Consider the following 20,391-nt stretch of genomic DNA (forward strand, 5'->3'; position numbering starts at 1 on the left):
TGAAAACGTTAATCGTAAAGTTAAATTGTAGATCGCGTTTTTAATCTAAAATTTAATTTTCTTCAATTTAGTCGAATAATATAGTTATAAGAACTTAAATTACCTTTATTAAAAGTTCTTGAACTTTCAAAGACTTTAACCGATCAATTTCATTCATTATCAATTTTGTTTCACTTTCTCAGGAACGTAGAAGTCACCTTCAGACTGAGTACTAATCTTCTTCTGTAAAGATAAAACACATGTAATTTTCTTGACGTTTAAAAAGCGCTGAACAAGTTAAGTACAGAAAACGAGTGTGTATTTATACTTTTACGTTTGGTCTGATTTATAACTTTACCTTCTCCTCCTTCATCTCAGCACGTAATGACTTCAGCACGCGGCTAGCCAGATAGTCGGCGGTGTGACGCACCTCCACTGCGTCGCCGTGCACGCGGTTGTCCACCACTGCCTCCTTCATCCCTTCCACAGCCTCACCCCACTCCACTAGTTAACAATACACATTTTGTATGTTAAAAAACTACCTATTTACATTCCACCAACTGTTGTCATTAAAATGTAGCTTTCAATAAAAGCATTGGACGAAACTGACGATGCAGGTGTTGATTCTTCACTTATCATACTTATCTTACCATCTTCTTTTGCTACATTAATTCATTGTACTCTAGACTTGCCCACTACCTTACATGATTCTTTTTTGCATAAATTGGAAAACGTACAGGACAAAACTCAAGACGAAGAGTAAAACGAACGAGTACGACGAAGTTTAAAAAATAAAATTAATTAGCGTATGTGTTTTTCCAGACTATGTGCTACATGTATGCCAATTTCATCAAGATCCGCTGAAACGTTCTTGAGACACCTTCAAACAAACATCCATCCATCTAAACTTCTAAACATTCGCATTTATAATATTAATATGATATCCCGTTCATTTAACAGATAATAGGAGAGTAAATACTCTTGTTCAAACAATATTAAATGGTACGAACTGGCTTGTCTGAGTCTAGGCAATGTAACCTTGCCGAGCGTGACGTCCATGCCTTTTAAAACCTTCTGACTAACAGACCGAGTCAGTAACTTGGCTGCAATGTTGATCATCTGAAATGAATGGCAAGTGATAAATGGAAAGTTTCAAATAGTTTACCAATTCCTCAGAGATTTCATGATGATCTACTATGATCATTTTGTTCTGAGAACGTTAACTTACCTCAAGAAGTTTTCTTCTTTCAGGTAAGAAGCTCGGCACAGAGACTGGATCTGGTAAATCTTCCAATCGATCTAAGAATGTCACTTCTGCTAATTTCGTTTTTGATGGCTAGAAGAAGCATAAGAAAATTTTCGATTACTAGTTACACCCTAGGTTTCCTACGTGTTGATTTTAAAAGATACATACGACTGGCGTCGGTGGTCGATCTTTAATACTCTTCATCTCGACTTCTGCTTCGAAATCATTGGGAATGGCCTCCACGTTGCCGAATTCCAGGGAGTTGTGACGATGGCCGGTCATCTGGGCCGCTGCCATCTCCGCCGCAACTTGTACCGCCCAACGAGGCTTCTTTGGCCCGCTTCAAGGGAAAAGAATTTTGTGACATTATTTTAACTGGCCATAATAAACTCTGAGGAGTTTGCTGCACTGAGGTTCATTTACATTCATAGATCTAATCGTATTAGTAATATAATATTTAAACGCACAACTGTTTCTTCTCAGACGGTCGTATGCTTGAGAAGAATACATTAGCTGCTTTCGTGTGGACCAGATTTTCGACTCCTCGCAACATCACGTGCACACGCTGTCGTGTAAACTCCATCACAACTGACTCTATCACCTGAAATTTTGCAAAATTAATTATAATAGCCAACTGATGAATATGTGTAACTGACGCTGTCCTTTTTCAGCTTTTCTAATAATATTACAGCACACGGAAAATAATTGTGATTGGGAGGGGAAAAGATGTATGGAAGAATTGTACATATTGTGCCGACCATAGGGTCAAGGGTCAAGAAATATAATAACGATGATGATGATGAACAGTAAATGATTATAATCCTTAGACTTACTTCTTCCAGTAGTTTCAAGGGCGGCGTCGGTAGAACAGTGGCGACGTCCATCATGGTACGAGCTTGTCCTAAGGTGACAAGTGGATCACCCTGTGTCGACACCGCACTCGTCATAGCTTCTATCGCAAGCGACTGTGCTAACTCTGGACTCATGCCCTTAGCTCCGCGCTTTGACTGTAAAACATAAAAAGGTAATAAAATCTTGTAGTATCAAACACACAATTTTTGCATATCCTTTCTACTATCTCAGGAATAACAAATACTATTTAGACAAGGAAAAATTCATACTTTTCCGAAAAGAGCAAGCTTTTGAAATGAAACGTGGTTTTGTTCAGAGCATCATGAAATGAAATCACAGGATAATATTTTACGGTACCTTTCATATTTGAATAGTTTTCAGAATTCAAGTTCAAAGTTCGTTCAGTATTTTATTCAAATCTGCATAAGTAAATTGATTGTTATTTAATATAAATATAGCGTAACCTTCTCAAACTCGACCCCCATCTTTTTAACAAGTTTGGCGGCCTTCACATCTCCGCCATGCAGCAGCTTCCAGTTCGCTAATCTGATACGTTGTAACTCCAAGTCCGTGTTGTACGCGTAAACTTCCGCTTTCCTACAATACAAATTTTATTATGAGTAAAACAACTTTATTTGACTTTAACAAACAAATGTTACAGATCTTATTGTTTTCATTTTATTTTCTTGTTCTCGACAAGACGTTTATTATGTTTGCGTTAAGAGAAATCATTCATCAGTTATTAAATTATATCCATTAACTACCTATATTTTTAAAAAGTGAAAAATATAAAATTTTGAGATTTCTATGTTTTTCTGCGTTTTCAACTTCATATAACTCACGAAGGTTTTTACATAGGTTTTTATTATTTAATTTATAGACGACGCAAACGATAAGTTTAACATATATAAAATACTTTTTAGTCGAAATAAAACAAAAATTAGCATTTTCACTCCTGGCTCTTTAGAGTCGGATATCTCGGGACATTAAGTCAGTCTGGTCTATAATAAATTTTAATGGGGACGGCAAGTAAGGATGTTTTGAATGCGAGCCAGCTTTTTTAGGTCTACAAAATGATAAAGATTGCTTAGTACTTATTATCTGTGGTTGCATACCTAAAAGTAAACATTTGAAGCGAAGAAGCGAGAAATAAGAACTAAGCCGCAGTTTACAAATCAAGGCTAGAAACTCATGTAATATTGCGGTTAATTGTCTAGAAACCGCGTAATAAAATCTATCAATGTTATATCCTTGCACTTGAACTGCAGTATTCCATTTCGTGGTTTTAGTGTTCAGTTGACGGAAGTATTATAACATCCATGTGAAGTACCTATATTTTAGACACACTATTATGCTTACATATATGTTATTTTAAACAAGCAGTATTATTAATGCATTAATAATCTTACTTGGCTCTCCTCATAGCTCCAGCTTTCATATCTTCAGCGTAGATTTTAAGTAGTAAAGTTTCTTCTTGAATTTTTGAATTTTGTGCGTTGATTCGGGCCGCCCATTTTCTATTAGCCTAAAAAACATATTTTCATTATCGTTCTTCAACTTTTGATTACACATAATAAGAGACAACTGAGTAAGATGTCATGTCGGAATGCAATGTTACAACATTTCATCCTACAGCATCTATCTGAAAAAAGTCCTACAATAACTCCAAGTCCAGGACAGAGTCGAGATCACGCGGGGTCGAAGTTATTATTGTCCGAGGTCAGTGACCAAATAGAGTCATCAGGTCAGGTCAGGTCTTACTCTTGTTAGTTACCTCGTCTTCCAACCGCTTCGCCTTAGCTTCACGCTCCTGCTTTAGCCTGTATAGTCGTTGCCTCTCGTTGGCTCGCCATTGCCGCACCATAGTGATCTTCCTCCTGAGTTCCAGCTCTGCCGCCGCCTGTACCCTCTGCTTGATTCTGTTCTGTTTCTCGTGCGCACGCGCCGCTCTCTCCTTACGTTGCTTCTCGTTGAATTCGGCTAGATACTTCATCCTATTTTTAATCTTCTTTTCTTGTTCCTTAGCGCTGAAAACGACAGATTATTTATGCATGTCTTAGAAATTTAGTTATTTTACTTATGTTTGTTCTACGGGCTTTTTATTAATAAAGTAAAAATGAATGTCAATTTTCTAGCGAGTTAATTAATTCTTATTAGGTTAGAAAAATATTTAAATGATTAAAATTGACGCTGCAATTTGCTTTCAAAAATAAAATTAACAAAAATCGTACATTAGTAAGTAGGAGCAGAAAATATTTATTCAGAAAGTCTGCCTGAATATTCTGTGTGTTTGAACACGCGAGCAGGCGTTAAGGCAGCGGTCGACGGTCGGTGCGCTCGGGTGAGTTCTTTTAATTAAGACGGCGCTGCACCGGTTTCTACTCCCTTTGATTTACGTTTTGCATTCGTGACATCAATTTCTCTTTACAAACTCACCACTCGACGTCTCAAAAATTTGGCAGTTAACTGGCTTACTGTTGAGAAATAACCACATACGTGAAATCCACGATGTTTTGATACCCGTAATTCTCCATATTATATGAACATAGATAACACAAGACTAGTTTATAAATGTGTTACGTTTTTGTTGCTTTGTAAGTCCAAAGCTTTCAAAAACTGTAAAGGAGTTCATAAGGAAATTTATCACAATTTGTTTTATTTGGAACCGCATTTGCTTTGTTGGCCTTTTAGGGAGATGTACGCTCTTTTCCTGTAGGCCCCTAAGTCATAACTGTTTGGAAATACCTCTGAGCGCAGAGTATTTTACAGCGATTCTGTGAAAGGTAGAAAATTATGCGAAAACCTCGTTGTAGAATGCCAGCCAGTCAATTACTCATATAATCTATAGTTCGCAGTACTTAAAAAAAATTGACTTTAATGTTAATATCCCGTACAACAAATTGAAAATTACGTTCACTGCTCAGTAAGGTCGGAAACTTCGCGTGGGTGTAAATAGAAATAAAGCACCATTGTAAATCACTCCGCGCGTTTGTAACGTAAAGCCCGCGTTAACTGTTTCCGTTACCGTTCCGTTTACCTTTGTCTATGTTAAATTAGATTCACCAAAATGCTAAAGAAAAAACAGCTTGTTTTGAAAAATTCACCAATTCCCTGATGTCTTTCAATTTGAATAAGAACTGACAGTTGTTATTCTCTTAACGGTGTTTACTATCAATAATACTGTACTCAATATTTATCGTAATAATCTTTCTTGTATTATATTACTAGTCTTGTAAAAAAACTAATAAATAAGTTAATTGAAACAAAACATTTCTTGTGAAAATATTTTCCGTTTTACAGCTTATTTGGAGATTGTAAAACGCCAATGACGACTTTATTCGAAAAATAAGTACAAAGTTGCTTATTCAGGATTTATTTGGTAATTGTAAAATAGACACTCAGTAAGATATTGTAAATGTGAAAGTTTGGATGTATGAACGTTTGTTACTAACAATATGTTGTTAGAACTGTTGTCTCTTTCAGAACTTCAGAACAGAACTGGGTGAAATTTGTACAAACGTAAAACATCAAATGATGATAAAATCTTAAATAAGAGGCCACGTATGTAAAGTATTTTTTACAAGTAGTTACGATAAAAATCGACAGCGGACAAGTTTAAGTAGTTTAAAAATTTCCATAGTGCAAGTCATCTGAAATGCACAGTAGACAGCTCGCACCGCGGCGACTGAGTGCCATCGAACTTGTCTTAAGTGAAATTGAAACGAGAGCGTTTGTGTCAAAGTGAATCTTCAAGGCTTTTTCCTGTTTTCCAAGTAACAATAACATATGGCTAAAGTGACCAGAATATTGATAAATATACTTCCTTTAATAAGCAAAAAAAATGACTAGTATATCTAACATCTGTACTTGTGTTTAATATGCAAAGACTTGTTAGATTAAATTTAACTTATGTATATTTTGTTTTGCAAGTAATCTAATATATAAAATTCTCGTGTCACAGTTTTCGTTGCCGTACTCGTCCGAAACGGCTTGACCGATTCTCATGAAATTTTGTGAGCATATTCAGTAGGTCTGAGAATCGGCCAACATCTATTTTTCATACCCCCCGCCCCCCATTTTTTAACTGCGCGCGGACGGAGTCGCGGGCGACAGCTAGTTAAAAATATAAAGCTCACGTTAACAAAAATCGACAATTTCTTTAGAATTATATAAAATTTAAATCGCTTAATTGCAAGGTTCTTCTATTACAGATAATTTTACTTTGTAAATGATAAGACTATAATAGGACTATTGATGTGCGTTTATATGAATTGTATAAATAGTATATAATGTACGTAGGTTAAGTATAAATAAGATTAAATTATATAGCACAATAATGTTAATTAAATTTCTCGTCTCGCAAACTTTGCCGTTGTCGGACGCTCGGGACTGAAATCCTTACAATCTCGATATCATAGTTGCTGTGCGCTGTTTTGACATGTTATTAGTAACAATTAAATGAGCAAGTTTTGAACTAGAAAATGATTATATATCTTAAACGTCCTTTCTTTGTTTTTAGAGTGTCGTCCCTTCGAAGATATATGCAAAAGTAAGCTTTATCCGTACTACTTTTCTCTAAAAACCTGTCAAAGATTCTGAAGTATCCCATTATTCAAACGTAGTAGTAGGGGTCTATCATTGTTTTGATCCCAATTATTATCACTATATTTCTAGTAATTTTAATAACTTAGTGCACTTTTTTAGGCTTTTAGTAGTTCTAAACTGCTATTCTGCTAACTGCTATTATTCCGAAAATTTCCCATCTATGTATAGCAGCGCTGAAGTCAATACAATTGCCAAACAGTAACCCCGTTTGAAAGCTCGACATGCAATTGACTGAGGAGAGAAATGAACGAGCCGAACAGTTGACAAACAAGCGGGGACTGAATGCAAATATTAAACTAAATAATTTCCAGCCAACTATCAGCGCAGATGGTCACTTCAGGAATAAAGTGTAAATTCATTTTGAATTCAGTATAGTGTTACTAAATTTTGTGCATAGAACAAAATGAGTACTGAATCGTTAAATATTTTAAGTACCAATTTAATATCCATTTAATAGTAAATTCGTAACTAAAATATCTGTACTGAACATTACTAAATTTTATGTTAAGTTGCATAATAAACACAAGTTGGATTTTAAGAGACGTACGTCGAATGCTTTTGAATAGTGCAAAGTTTATTGCATTCCAGAAAGTTCTTTACTACATTCCACGAGGTTCAACAAAGTAGGTCATTGTGAACCTTGCTGAGAAATGTTTTGGAGAAGTGGAAAATATGTTTAAGATTAAAGTAGTCACAAACGTACTGCGAAGTGAAGGAAAGTAATGTTTGTAGAAGTATTAAATAAAATGTCTCATCATGGTTAATTAGGTTGACAAGTATCCTGATTAATTGGTGATTAAGAAATTTTTCAAGACTTACTTGGACAAGGACAGAAAATTACTTATCTTTTGTCGTTGTATGTAGCGTTAATGTGGCATTAATATAATCTACATTACTAGAATTCGCACATTGAAATCCTGATCGTCTTTTGCTTGAAATTAAATAAATAAATTTATCACCAGTTAAAGAGAAGTCTAGTATCGTGTAAACAAACTGTAAGCTAAAATCTAGTATTTGTACTCAGCGAATGGGTTATGCAAATGCGTCTGTCGAGTTTACGATAACGAGGGGTGGGATCCGAGAGATGGGGCGAAGTGCTCGGGAGCAGACACGGGAAACTCGGATGCAAATATCGCTGCAAACAGTTTGAATTGAAAAGCACTAGATAATATTGCAAAGAGCGGAAATATAAAGAATTGATGAAATGGTATTTTGCTTTTTAAATTGAATTTGTATTGCATTGACGAAGAGCTTAGTCATACACAATATGTATAAATTGAAAGTTTCTTGGTTATTACTGATGCGGTTTAATAAAAACACCATCTTAAGTGTGTTACAAAACAAATGTCTCTGCACTCAATTCTCATAGTAAAAGAATGTAAGTAATTTTTGGAATAATTTTCTGTAAAATAAACAGGAAATTTCAATAATGTTGGCAAAGTTATACAATTAGTATAGCCCAACTTTACAGTTTCACTCATTTCTAAAGTTATAAAAGACTTTCGACATACAGATGTTAACTTTGGGCTTCCATTGTTTACAACTGGTTTGTAGTTTCTGTGTCAACAAACAATTTGAATTTCTGTTGTTGAGTGCTACGTGACAAACTCTTCAATAAATTACTAAACTTTCCTGAGGGGTTTGCACAAACTAAAAACAAAAGTTGTTACGAATTTGGATATTAAAGGGTAAACAAAAATTTAATATAAAATAGCTAAAATTGTCATCTTTCCTGTTCATCAAGTGCGTTTTTAATTATCATTGCTATGCCTTAACTATTCTACGAACGTTACTCGTATTTCAATCTTAGGTTAACAATAAATTCTGTTTTTACTTGTTTTTAGTAACTTAAATGGCTTAAAATTATAGCATTTTTATATGTCATTAAAGTTAACTTATTTATTACCTATACATAACTTATTCATAAATACTAGCTGTCGCATGCGAATCTGTCCGAGCGGAATTAAAACAAAAACCTAATTAGTAGCCTTTTTGTTCGTCCAGACTATGTTCTGCGTCCATACCAAATTTCAGCGAGATCCATGCAGCCGTTCTGGAGATACCTTCAAACAAAGATCTATCCATCCGCCCATCCATCTAAACATTCGATTTTATAATATTAAGTAAGATTTTCAATTTTTATTCGACATTTAGGAATTTACAACAGAAAATTGCGTGAAGTAAATAGAAATAAAGTGAGGCCATTAATCACGCGCAGGGCCGCTCACATAGTTTGTAGAGCTCGATAAGTCTGGCTGGAAATTCGTTTAAGCGCCGCCAGTCCCATACTTCAGTAACTAATAAATTTATGTCGACACCCAACTCAAAAGAGTTACACAGAGAGAGAATTTGCATTCAGTTATTACGAATTAAATCCGATGCATCTGATTCTAATTTTATTTCGTATACAATAAAACAAATGCTACATTTGAGCACCTATAGACGAGAGATACCCAGTTTTGACAGAGTATAAATAAGACATCGAGCTCACAAGGGTTTTTCGTTTTGACTTGGGATATATACGTTTTGGAGACAAACAATATACATAGCGTCAAAGAAGTAAGTACGCTTTACTCACAGTCTCCTCTTCTCCGCCCACTCGTCCGCGTGCTCCTGCGCGATTCGTTCGAGATGTTCTCTTGCGCGTTCCGCTTTGGTGAACGCTTGCTGCCGCCGCGCCACGTCCACCTCTACGCGCTTCAGCGTCAGATCATCACGAGCCCGTTCATCCTGAAAAATTCCGAAACTGTATCTTATTCTATTGTAAATGGAGATCGTTATTCCAACATGAAACACAAGAAACTATCATATTTATATTAAGCGTCATATTTTGCATTCTCTTTCTATCTCTTATATGGAACGTATCCATATTGTAAATCATTCCAATATTGTTGTTAAAAGACCGCAGAGATAAGGTAAATAATCCTATAGCGGTATTGCCGAGCTTACCAACTTCTTCATCTCCATATGTATTCTGTCCATAAAGCGATTATACAGGTACTTTCTGTACTGATTGAATTCTTTAAGCGAGCAGACCGCGCGGCCGTCTTTCGTGCAGAAGCCGAGCTGCTTCATCCTATTCCGTGCAGCCTTCTGTGCGAAGTGATGCGCGAGGTGCGGGTCGTGCATCGGCACGTAGTCGTATGACACGTTATAGCAGTTGGGGTCAGTCAAATCGAAGGTTGGAAAAGGGGCATCACTACCCAGCCCGAGGCGACGGACCTGGAATATAAATTAACAGTGATAGCAACAGCAGTTGTAGAGACATGGATAAATATTAGAGGTATTAAAAATGAGTTTGGTTTGAAATGGTGACATAGCCAAAGTGAAAAGCCAACCTTGTCAAAACACATTTTAACAGCGAACATGGTTCTAATGATTGTCCATTATAAAATTCGCCGAAGGCTTTTTGGTGGTAAGCGTAGTTTTGAGTATAGGCTTAATAAGAGTTTAATTTATTAAATCTAAAACTAAGTACTTGAGTGGTTGAAGGCATGTTAAGTGTGGGAGGCGTATGACGTCGTCTCATTACGCGTTATTACAAATACCGCGATTGCCTCACGAATTTAATTTCATAACTAATTACATTCCCTTTGATTTGATAGGATTGAATGGGCAGCTATGATATTGTACATAATTTAATTATACGTAAATTTGGAACTGTATATTTAGAAAAAACAAATTCTGTGTTAAAAAATCAGTGACTCAAAAAAAAAATCGAAATATCGACACTGTTCTTTCTCTTCCTGTATTTTTATGTTATATAAAATATTTTATTTTTCACATCATTTGCAAAAAATAACAGATTTCAAGTGAAAGAATACATAGAAATTATATCAACCTAACTAAATAATTCAATCTTCAAAACACGAGCAACAAGTTGTCAACATTCTCGCTGCGGCTAAGCTCTTTATTCCTTAACGTGAAAAGAGAATAGGTAATGTACTTAGAAAGTCTTACAAAAACAAAACTTAGTTGAATAAAACTTTGATCAATGTTACGGTTACTCGTTCGTATAAGATACAGAGGGGTGCGCTGGGACTACGGACCTCACCTCTATTTGGCGCGGTCCTGACACACCTTTTTTATATAAGAGAAGGGGACAAACGAGCGGCGGGAACACCAAGGTGATCACCGATGCCCATGGACATCCGCAACACTAGAAGAACTGCAGATGCGTTGCCGGCCTTTAAGAAAGACATATGCTCGCTTCTTGAAGGACCCTAAGTCGTACTGGTTTGGAAATACCGCCAAGGACAGACCATCCCACAACGCGGCCGTGTGCGGCAAAAAATTTCGCGAGAACCGCACTGTTGTGGAATGCCAGCCATCCAGATGCTATGGATGGTACTTGGCGGTCTAAACCTCTCTCGCTTCTTCTACATTCATACATCAACGCATACATGCACGTCGGTTTCGGGTGCTCTGAACACCGCTCTTCTTAAGTATTTCATCGATATGAACAGTAAAAATCCGTCTGGGACGGCCCGACCAAAACTGCCACTCACTTTCGTGGCATAATTTTTTTTTTAATTTCATTCAGCCTTTCAACGTGTTCAAACAATCTAAGCATACCTTTTTCAACTCCATTTACAACATCCTCTTTTATATTTTCTCTTTTTTCTTCCCTTATAGCACTATTTCTAATGTATTGTATTTAGTCTATTGCATTAAAAATCATGCATTTTGCGACGTTAAATGGAGTGAACTAATTTTCTATTCTATTATGATTTGTATTTGCTAAGTAAATTGTTTTAAAGTAAAGTGTTTTTTCACCCCCTTCTATTGTACAAAAATAATAGCAAAAAATCCTTAGAACGCCCGGAACGTAGAAAACACGTGCTCGATAATAAAATAAGAAAAAGGAAACAAAAAAATGTAAACAGCTGCAATTCTTAGAAATTTCGACAACTTATCGTTAGGTTTATGAGACCAAAATCTTTGTATAAAATAGAGAAAATAGAGAAAACAATATGTTTCAACCAGTTTTGGTATCAGAAACCAACGATTAAAGGTTTATTATACCGAAATTTCACGTAATGTTAAATAGAGCATGTGCCATAGCCATATGATGTTAAATATAGTGTGAGCAATGTTATATGGAGTGTATAAAAGATGGAAAACAAGGTAAACCAACTAATTTCAACGTTATAAGGAGATCCGCTTTACATTGAGTGACGTTATTTACAGTTAAATTGTATTTTAAAAACACCTATTATAAATTTATGCTAATTAACTTACGTATTTCATAATTAAAGTTTAGATATTCTGCGACAAATATTCACGTCACAAAAAATGTTTGGCTGGATTATAACGAAGGAACTTTGAGAGTGCGGTGTAAGTGACAAGAGAAAATTGGTTATTACATTTTGCAAACACCTGTTAACGATGTACCGAGCACGCCCGAGTTCGTTGAAAATCAACGCCGCTTTAATACTTTACATAATTAACTTTAACAGATTATTCTAACGTTGTATTAAAACTTTAATACGGATAGCGAATGTGTGGTATTATTTAAAGATATATGAACTAAATCATAGAATATAATCATAGAATCCCTCTATCTGTATCTGAAATCTCATATATGGATCTTGCATGATGGCTAAAACGTAATAAGTAGCCTATGTGTTCTTGCAGACTATGTTTTACATCTGTGCCAAATTTCATCAAGATCCGTTAAGTCAGTTCCAGAGATACCTACAAACAAACATCCATCCATCCATCCAAACATTCGCATATATATTAGTAAGATATATTAAGCCGTCATATAAGATATAGATGGATTAAATACAAATAAAGTGTCAATTAACAATTATACATTTTTATTACCTGTTAACTGCACCTTAAATAAAACATTTATCAATAACAGTTATTATTATTACTAACAAAACAATTATAGCACTTTATCTTTGGCACTTTGGTATTTCATTCATTACTGTTACTAAGGCACTTTAACACAAGACCGGTTTTCTTATTAAAACATTGTTGTTTACAAATTAAATTGCGATAAAATAACATCGGCTTACTTTATCACGTCGTCCCATCACGAAAACACTCATGGTCGGAAGTTTTAATTAAAAACGTCATCAGTTTGCTCATTTCCTTAATTTATGAGTGCGTAACGTGACTGTACTCGAATTCTCTAATAATTATAAAACTGTATAAATAAGCTTATGTCACTTTTGTGAAACATTAGTGTAATTTTTTTTTTATAAGGTGGTAGTGGGAATGGCATCCTACAAAACAAAATTAATCACGTTTTAGCCATAGAAGATTAAACAATGGAACCATAGAAGGTGTATGGATACATACAGAGTTCATACAAGAAAAAAAACCGTAAAGTATCGGAACTATCAAACATTTATACTGAAGACTAGTTGTCGCCCGCGACTCCGTCTGCACGGAATTACGAAAAAAAACGCAAGAAGTACTTCCACTTTTGTGTTCTTCCAGACTATGTTCTACAAATGCCAAATTTCCATCCATCTAAACTTCGGCATTTATAATATTAGTAAGATAGAAGATTGTAAATTAACATTTTCAATGCGAAAAGCAAAGCAAAGCTATTAATTGCTTCATTATGATTTCTACAATAGAATAACATCAAAACAATGATCCATTAACAACTTGGTTAAAACAATTTCGCTTATTATTACCAAAATCTTCATAAATGTATTAAAGCGAACCTTTTTGCTTACCCATCATATTAATTATGTAACACGATTATAAAGCAAAATATTGTACTAATATCTTTTGTTTTATTTATATGGGCGCTACAATTTGCATACTGTTACAAAAATAATGTTACGATTAATGTACATATTAATAAAAATTAGAGTAGGTATATGTTATTTTGTAACAAAGTTCATATTTTGTACACATGGTGTACAAATTTTTGTCTATCTGTCTGTCCGTAAGGCCGCATTTGTTTCGGCTAATCTCCGGAACGACTAGACAGGACTTTGACGTGTAGGTTGCTGATGCATGCGGGAATATTGTGGACAAGTTCTTTAATTTTTTAATTCTGCGTTGACGAAATTGAATTTATTGAGTAGGCTATTAAAAACACCAAACACAAATTTGAACATTTAATTTGAAACATCGCAGCATAAAAATGAGTTCCTATTAATGTTCCGTGTACTATATGAAAATTATTTCCTTCGTGAAAGATTGATGTGACTTAAGATTTCTTATACTTTAGATAATCAGTGATTTCGATCAAAATCTCGTTTCAAATTCTTATAACCATTAAACTTGACATGCTTTCAAAGTGGCACCCGACCGTCACTTCGATTCTTTAGATATAAAAAAGTAGGTCAATAAAATGACGTTCAGGTTATGACACCCTCAGGGTAAAGAAGTGTTACTTCTTTTGATGTTTTATAGACAAAATTTAATAGCCAGGTATACAAGTAACTTTACATACACATGTAAAATATTTGTGCGATGTGTAAATTATATTTTGTGTTTACTTGGACTTATGTGTAAGTCTTTATTATTTTATTTTGATTTTCGTATTCGCTTTGCTTTCACTTATCTGTGACCGAGAGACGTAACCCCTTCGCACGAGCGCTTTTTAATCGCGCGTTAAAAAGCGATGAAATAGAATCAAATGCATCATGTGTTCATATGACGCTTTTTCTATCGCGCAGTGTTGCATTTTGAGCGCTGGACGAACTAATGAACAAGAGTGATTTTGAAGCGTTCGACGTTTGAAAGCCAACGCCCACGTGGCGTTAAAAAAGCGTACGTGTGAATGAGGGCTAAAGGTCGAGAAATAGGATACTTACAATACAAACAAAAGACAAGAAAAGTCATCAAGTTGTAATGTAATAGAATTTTTGATGAGATGTGACGTCGCCTATCAAGAAATAGATTGTTTGAGATAAATTAAATGATTTTCATTCGTCGAAAGTAAAGTGCCTACCTTATTATTGAGAGAGTGAAATAAAGGGCAAATTGCGAATCGAGACGCTTCCCTAATGAATATAACGCTGAAGTAAATTGAAATCGTTTAAGTCGTAAATTTAACCGAGACGTTAAAGTACTGCCTCAAAATTCGGCTGGTGTTCTTCGATGCTTATGCTCTGCTAGTAAACACAACCTTTAAATTTTCTTCAAAATAACATGTGTTTTAAGGAATACATATTCTTCTTTTATGCGTTATTCTACGTCTACTTGTTTATTCATTTCGGAGTTTGCCATTAAAATAGAAACAACATAATATTCTATGTTATAACACATCGCTATTGGACAAAGCGATTTGCATAAAAGTATGGGTTTGTACACAATAAACCCTCGGTGTTTTGTCTGTGTGTCTAGTCTGAACTAAAGCGGGTGCAAATGAAAAGAAAAAACTGGAATAAAAGATCGTTCTCGCACCATTCAGAGTGAACCACAACGCAAAGCTTTAACCTTTAGACCAGCGACGCAAACAAGAGTTGGGGCTTTACTGACCCCAAACAATTTAACTGAAGTATAGCACGTGTGCTAGGGTTGAAACGATGCGGGAGCGGGACTATGAATTTATCGCACGAAAGCCTCCGTACCGCCCCATTCAACGTTTGAATACGACGCATTAGCATAATGAAAGCTTGGTCTTCTTAAAAAGGATTTCAAACAACCTCACGGCCGAGATTCGGTTGAAATGTGGCGTGAATTAATCTGCGAATATTATATTTGAATTTATCTACGTTATGCGTCAGAGAAAAATAAATATCTGGCTTAGTTATAAATTTGGTGTTTCGTGGAAACATTTGATAAGATTTGCTACCTTTTCCTATAGTGTAATCTTCGAAGCATTTTAAGGGTATTCAATACCTTGGTTATTATTGTTTTTTGGTTCGACTATAACTGATTAGTAATTAATTTTCACATAGTCTTTTTAGTATGAAATTATCTGATGTAGACCATACTTATCTTTAAGTGTGCTATGTATGGTCGCTAAGCTATGTACGCTATTGAAGGATTAACTGCTTTAACGTTGACCTTTAAAGATAGCGATAAAACTTTTTTTCTATAAATTTAAACAATTGCAACCAGCCTGGAATGTAATCTAATATATAAAATTCTCATGTCACAATGTTAGTTACCGTACTCCTCCGAAACGGCTTTACCGATTTTTACCAAATTTTATATGCGTATTAATTTTTTTTCATACCCCTATTAAGTTTTTTTTAACTGCGCGCGGACGGAGTCGCGGGCGACAGCTAGTATATGTATAATACAAATGTATATGTATAATGCAATAGCGGTTTTTATCATCCTAACGAACTTTTTAAACGTACCTTTTGAGTACTGTTAGAACGTTGTGAACTGAAATGTTACGGAAGAATTTTGGATAATTTATGAGTTAACTTAAAGTCTTACCTTGTTTACACATGTCTACAGTCGCTAATATCTCAATTTACATAGAACACCATATATTAAACGTAATTTTCCACTGCCTTAAGCCTCTGTATAAAAAAAAAATATATCGTTATCTGTTTTTTTAATCACATTGAGAGAACACGCACATGCTTTGTACCACTTATTTTGACAAAACTCGTGTTTAGGAGACGTTCAATATGCAGCATTTATTATACTCTGTGTGCGTCCACTCCGACAGTTAAAGGTAGCCAAATGCGGATATCATAAATAAATTCGCATTTATATTGTGCATAAATAACTTCGCTATTTAGGCGAATATAACCTGTCCACTTTCTCGTTTGTCATAATTTGTTATAAAAAACGTTTTTTTTTTCTTTATTCTGATATTTCTCAATTTTAAATTCGAATGCATGTTAAATTGTAGCGACTATGTAACAACTAGACGCTTGTTAATTTGTATACTTGCATAAATAATATATATCATGGGGTAACGAAGTATAAAATGTTATGTTCATTTCATTGACAATAGAGATACTGTTTACGTTCCTTGTCACGTAGAGAGTACAGATATTATATTTTAGCACATAGTATTCTTTGAAAGAGACGTCGCGTCGCTTTGAACCATTTGTACAATGCTGCAGATGGATTTACTATTGTACGTTTAGCATCAATACGATTGTAAGAGTCCTGGTACGATTATAAAACACTCTATTTTAAGCTAGTAGAATAACACTATATTGATTTATCTCTCTATAAGATTTATTCATAATCTTACTAATATTATAACTGCGAACGTTTAGGTTGATGGATGAATGTTCTCTAGATCGGCATGAATAAAAAACATAGTCTAGAAAAACAATACGGCTAAGTTTTTTTTAATTCGCGCTGTCGGAGTCGCATCTTGTATGTAAATAATATTGCATTTTTTGTCGAAGGTCAATAATGTAAAAAAAGTTTTGCTTACTTTTTTTTAGAACTAGTTCTAATAAAAGACACAAGACTATTAAATCGATTTTAAATATTCGGTCGTAGAAATTTTTTAAAGAGTAATTGTAATCTGGGCTTTATTATTAGCTATTGGTATATAGTTATATATATTGTATATAGTCATATCATCATGTCATCATCATCAGCTCACTATACGTCCCCACTCAGGGGCTCGGAGTCTACCACAAGTTAGGGGTAACTAGGCCATAGTCAACTACGCTGGTCCCGTGCGGTTTGGTTAATATAGTCATAGTTTATAGTAAAATTACATAATATCTGGTCAAACAGCAATTAATTTATATTCATGTTTCGTCTCCTGGAACTAAATGAGGTAAACTACTAATTTAAATGAAAGGACATTTAACGAGTGCGGAATAATTAATTGCTAGGAGATTATACAAGATTTTTTTAACATTCTATGGGTAAAATTCATGAAATTGGAAGTAATATATGTCAGTTTGGTTTTGTTATTATGATTTTAATTAATATAAATATATATTTTTATACAGCGATATAAAATTATCAAAACAAATATGCAAAAATGTTTTTTTTTTATTTCTCTTACATTCCGTAGATGTGTCATTCTGTTCTATTATACATCCTAGGAATAATAAAAACTTTTTTACAATCTAAAGCTATAAAGCTTTAAGTCTTGATGTCAAGTTTCAAAAGTACTTACATCTTCTCCAATTTTTCCCCGCGAAAATATGATTTTCCCAAGCGGCATTTTGGGCACGGGCAGTTTGGATTCGAGACCCAGCCTGTACCACATCGGCAAACCATTTTTAGGGACGGCACTAACGGGCTTAGGTACTGATTCTATAACTTTTTTCAACTCTGTCGGTTTTCTAAGCATCATCAGTGCTATATTAACTTCCGATGTATTATCCGCCGCGAATTCAGAAGTTTTAATCGAAGACATCTTTTTAATGTTTTATGTAAAATTATATAAAAATAACCTAAAAAAATTGAACAAAGCGCGCGTTTGACGTTACACCGAAATACTGAAATTTCACATTTTGTACGTGACGTTCGTATTCAGACGTCCGGTTGGCGTTGATTGCTTTTTAATTGCAATGCAAAATGGCCAGTGCGAAATATAAAGTTCACGTTCCTGCACTTTATATTACACTGTATTGTTTCTGTATGAATGCATACTGTACATTGATATTCAGATATCTATAGTATATTTTTAAAAATTTAAAAAAAAATTAAACACAATTAGACAGGCAAAAATTTTAAAAAATAGTTTTACGTTAAACATCGTTTATAAATCATGTACACGGAGTATGTTTAAGATATACAGACACCCCAATTTTTATTAATTTTATACATAGATCTAAATCTACAAAAAAACTTTAACTCTAACCCCTAACCGATCTATATATAGATGGCAATGGTTATATTTTTAATAACGTAAACTCGAGCAATATTCCCTCACATCGACAAGACCGCAATAACATCGCTATAGGATTCCACTTTCACCACTCACCTCAAATTGGTTTATCCACAAATACAGATATAACTTTATGAACTTCAATATATTGACTTGATCCAATTGAATTTTTTATCATGTGAAAATATGATAAAACGAGATTACATATTGAATTGTACGTGTTGTTTTTGCTACCAGTTATATTATTTTTTAAATAAGTTATGACTACTTAAGATCTTGGCCGTAAAGTTCTAGAATGGCGGCCACGGACGGGTCGACGCAGACCACACGCAAGATAGACGCTCACGATGATCTGGTCAAGGTTACGGGATTGTCCTGGATACGGGTAGCATATGATCGATCAGCATGGTGATTTTTGGGGCAGACCTATGCCCAGCAGTGGGTGGCGTATGGCTGAAAAGGACTTAAGATCTTATATTTATGTAATTAACATTACTTGATTTTTTATGGTAATTAAAAAAGAAACAATGATTATAAATACACAAGTATTTTTCAATATGCATGTTAGATTATTGGCTGAATTAGCGCGTCTTCAAATTACACTATAATATTTCCTGCTATCAAGTTCTGCTTACGGATAAATTTACTAAATTATTTATGTAGTGATGAAGGTCTTCATTCCAACATAAGTGGGTAAAATAAGTAACTAACTGTGGCTTGCTGAGACCAAAATCTCTGTATAAAACATATCATCTATATAAACAAAGATATGTAACAATATGTTTTCAGTTTCAGTTTTTCTTTTGCTTAAATTAATAAAAGGAATTATGGTGTCAAAAATCCAATCCAAAACAAACTAAAAGTAAATAAGAAAGCTCTTCAATCAATAACTAACAGTTATATTTTAAAGTTTATTCACAATGTAACTGTTTGTTTGTCTTATTTACAACATAGGCATTATTATTTGTTTTTTTTTTAGCTTGACCCGCGACTTGGACCGCGCGGAATGAAAAAAACTTAGTGTGTTCTTTCATTCTTAGATGTTCAAAATTTGTGCAAAATTTAATCAAGATCCGTTTAGCCGTTTTGAAGATAGGTAATAATAATATCCATACATACAACTTTTCGCATTTATAATAATAATCAGAGATAAAATTTATTTTCGTCTTTTAACGGTGACATTATATTTATTAAATTGTGAACGTTTCGTCGCGTTAGAAAAGTTTTTATAAATTGATTTTTATGAGCCACTGTTGAAAGTAGTTAAAATTCATGAAAGAAACGCTTCGCGTTAAATAATGCAGTTAACGCGGCTACAAGACATGCTGAAGTGAATTGAAGTTTTACATAGTTACAGATATTATAAAATACACAAATTAAACTTTTTAATTCCAATGAAAATTGTCAAAGTTTAAAAAAAGGTTTTCACGCTCTTTATTAATACAACTTTAAATAATAAATGAGTTTGTTTCGATGGTGTAAACCCGGCCCCGCTGTGATGCGGTTCAATCTGATATTAGTAAAGTAAATATTTATAGCATACATTCACCGGGAAAACGTCATTAAACTGAGCTATAATTTGAAATTTCCTGCTTCTCTGTTAATTTCGGAATAATAAAAATAAAACTCTAAATAAATAAATCAGAGATTGTAAGTTTCTAATAAATTGTTTTTCTATTGTCGTCATTTTTGGAATATTCCGGCAAACTCTTTATGAACCTCATAAGTTAATTATGTTGGCCTAAAAATGATATGTTTCAACAAAATGTAAAATAAAATTGCATACTCAGAATTTACATTTTTCTTGTTGGTAGGCACTAGGCATGCAGGTGCATTCTAGATGCACATTCGGCTCCTGTTTTCAGTTGACTAGCGATTCCTGCAAGGGTGACGTCGCGGTAATAATATGTCAGTGCGCGGTTCTTGTAGAAATTGCGCAGAGAGGCGGCGCGGTCGC

The 20,391-nt window shown here is 34.3% G+C and overlaps 1 protein-coding gene across 1 annotated transcript; it reads right to left on the reverse strand.

The window, feature by feature from the left end:
• Positions 1–159: 159 nt before the first annotated feature.
• LOC106709254 lies at positions 160–17,960 on the reverse strand. The gene is made up of 13 exons (XM_014501015.2): positions 17,718–17,960; positions 9,632–9,904; positions 9,261–9,412; positions 3,852–4,104; positions 3,487–3,602; positions 2,542–2,674; positions 2,059–2,232; positions 1,693–1,826; positions 1,394–1,565; positions 1,208–1,315; positions 990–1,098; positions 338–483; positions 160–222 (listed from the first exon to the last, which is right to left on the reverse strand). The coding sequence occupies exons 1-13, from the start codon at positions 17,958–17,960 to the stop codon at positions 160–162; spliced, it is 2,076 nt and encodes a 691-aa protein (XP_014356501.2).
• Between the last annotated feature and the right edge of the window lie 2,431 nt (positions 17,961–20,391).

The sequence above is a fragment of the Papilio machaon genome, chromosome 2, assembly GCF_912999745.1.
Source record: "Papilio machaon chromosome 2, ilPapMach1.1, whole genome shotgun sequence".
Taxonomy (NCBI): Eukaryota; Metazoa; Arthropoda; class Insecta; order Lepidoptera; family Papilionidae; genus Papilio; species Papilio machaon.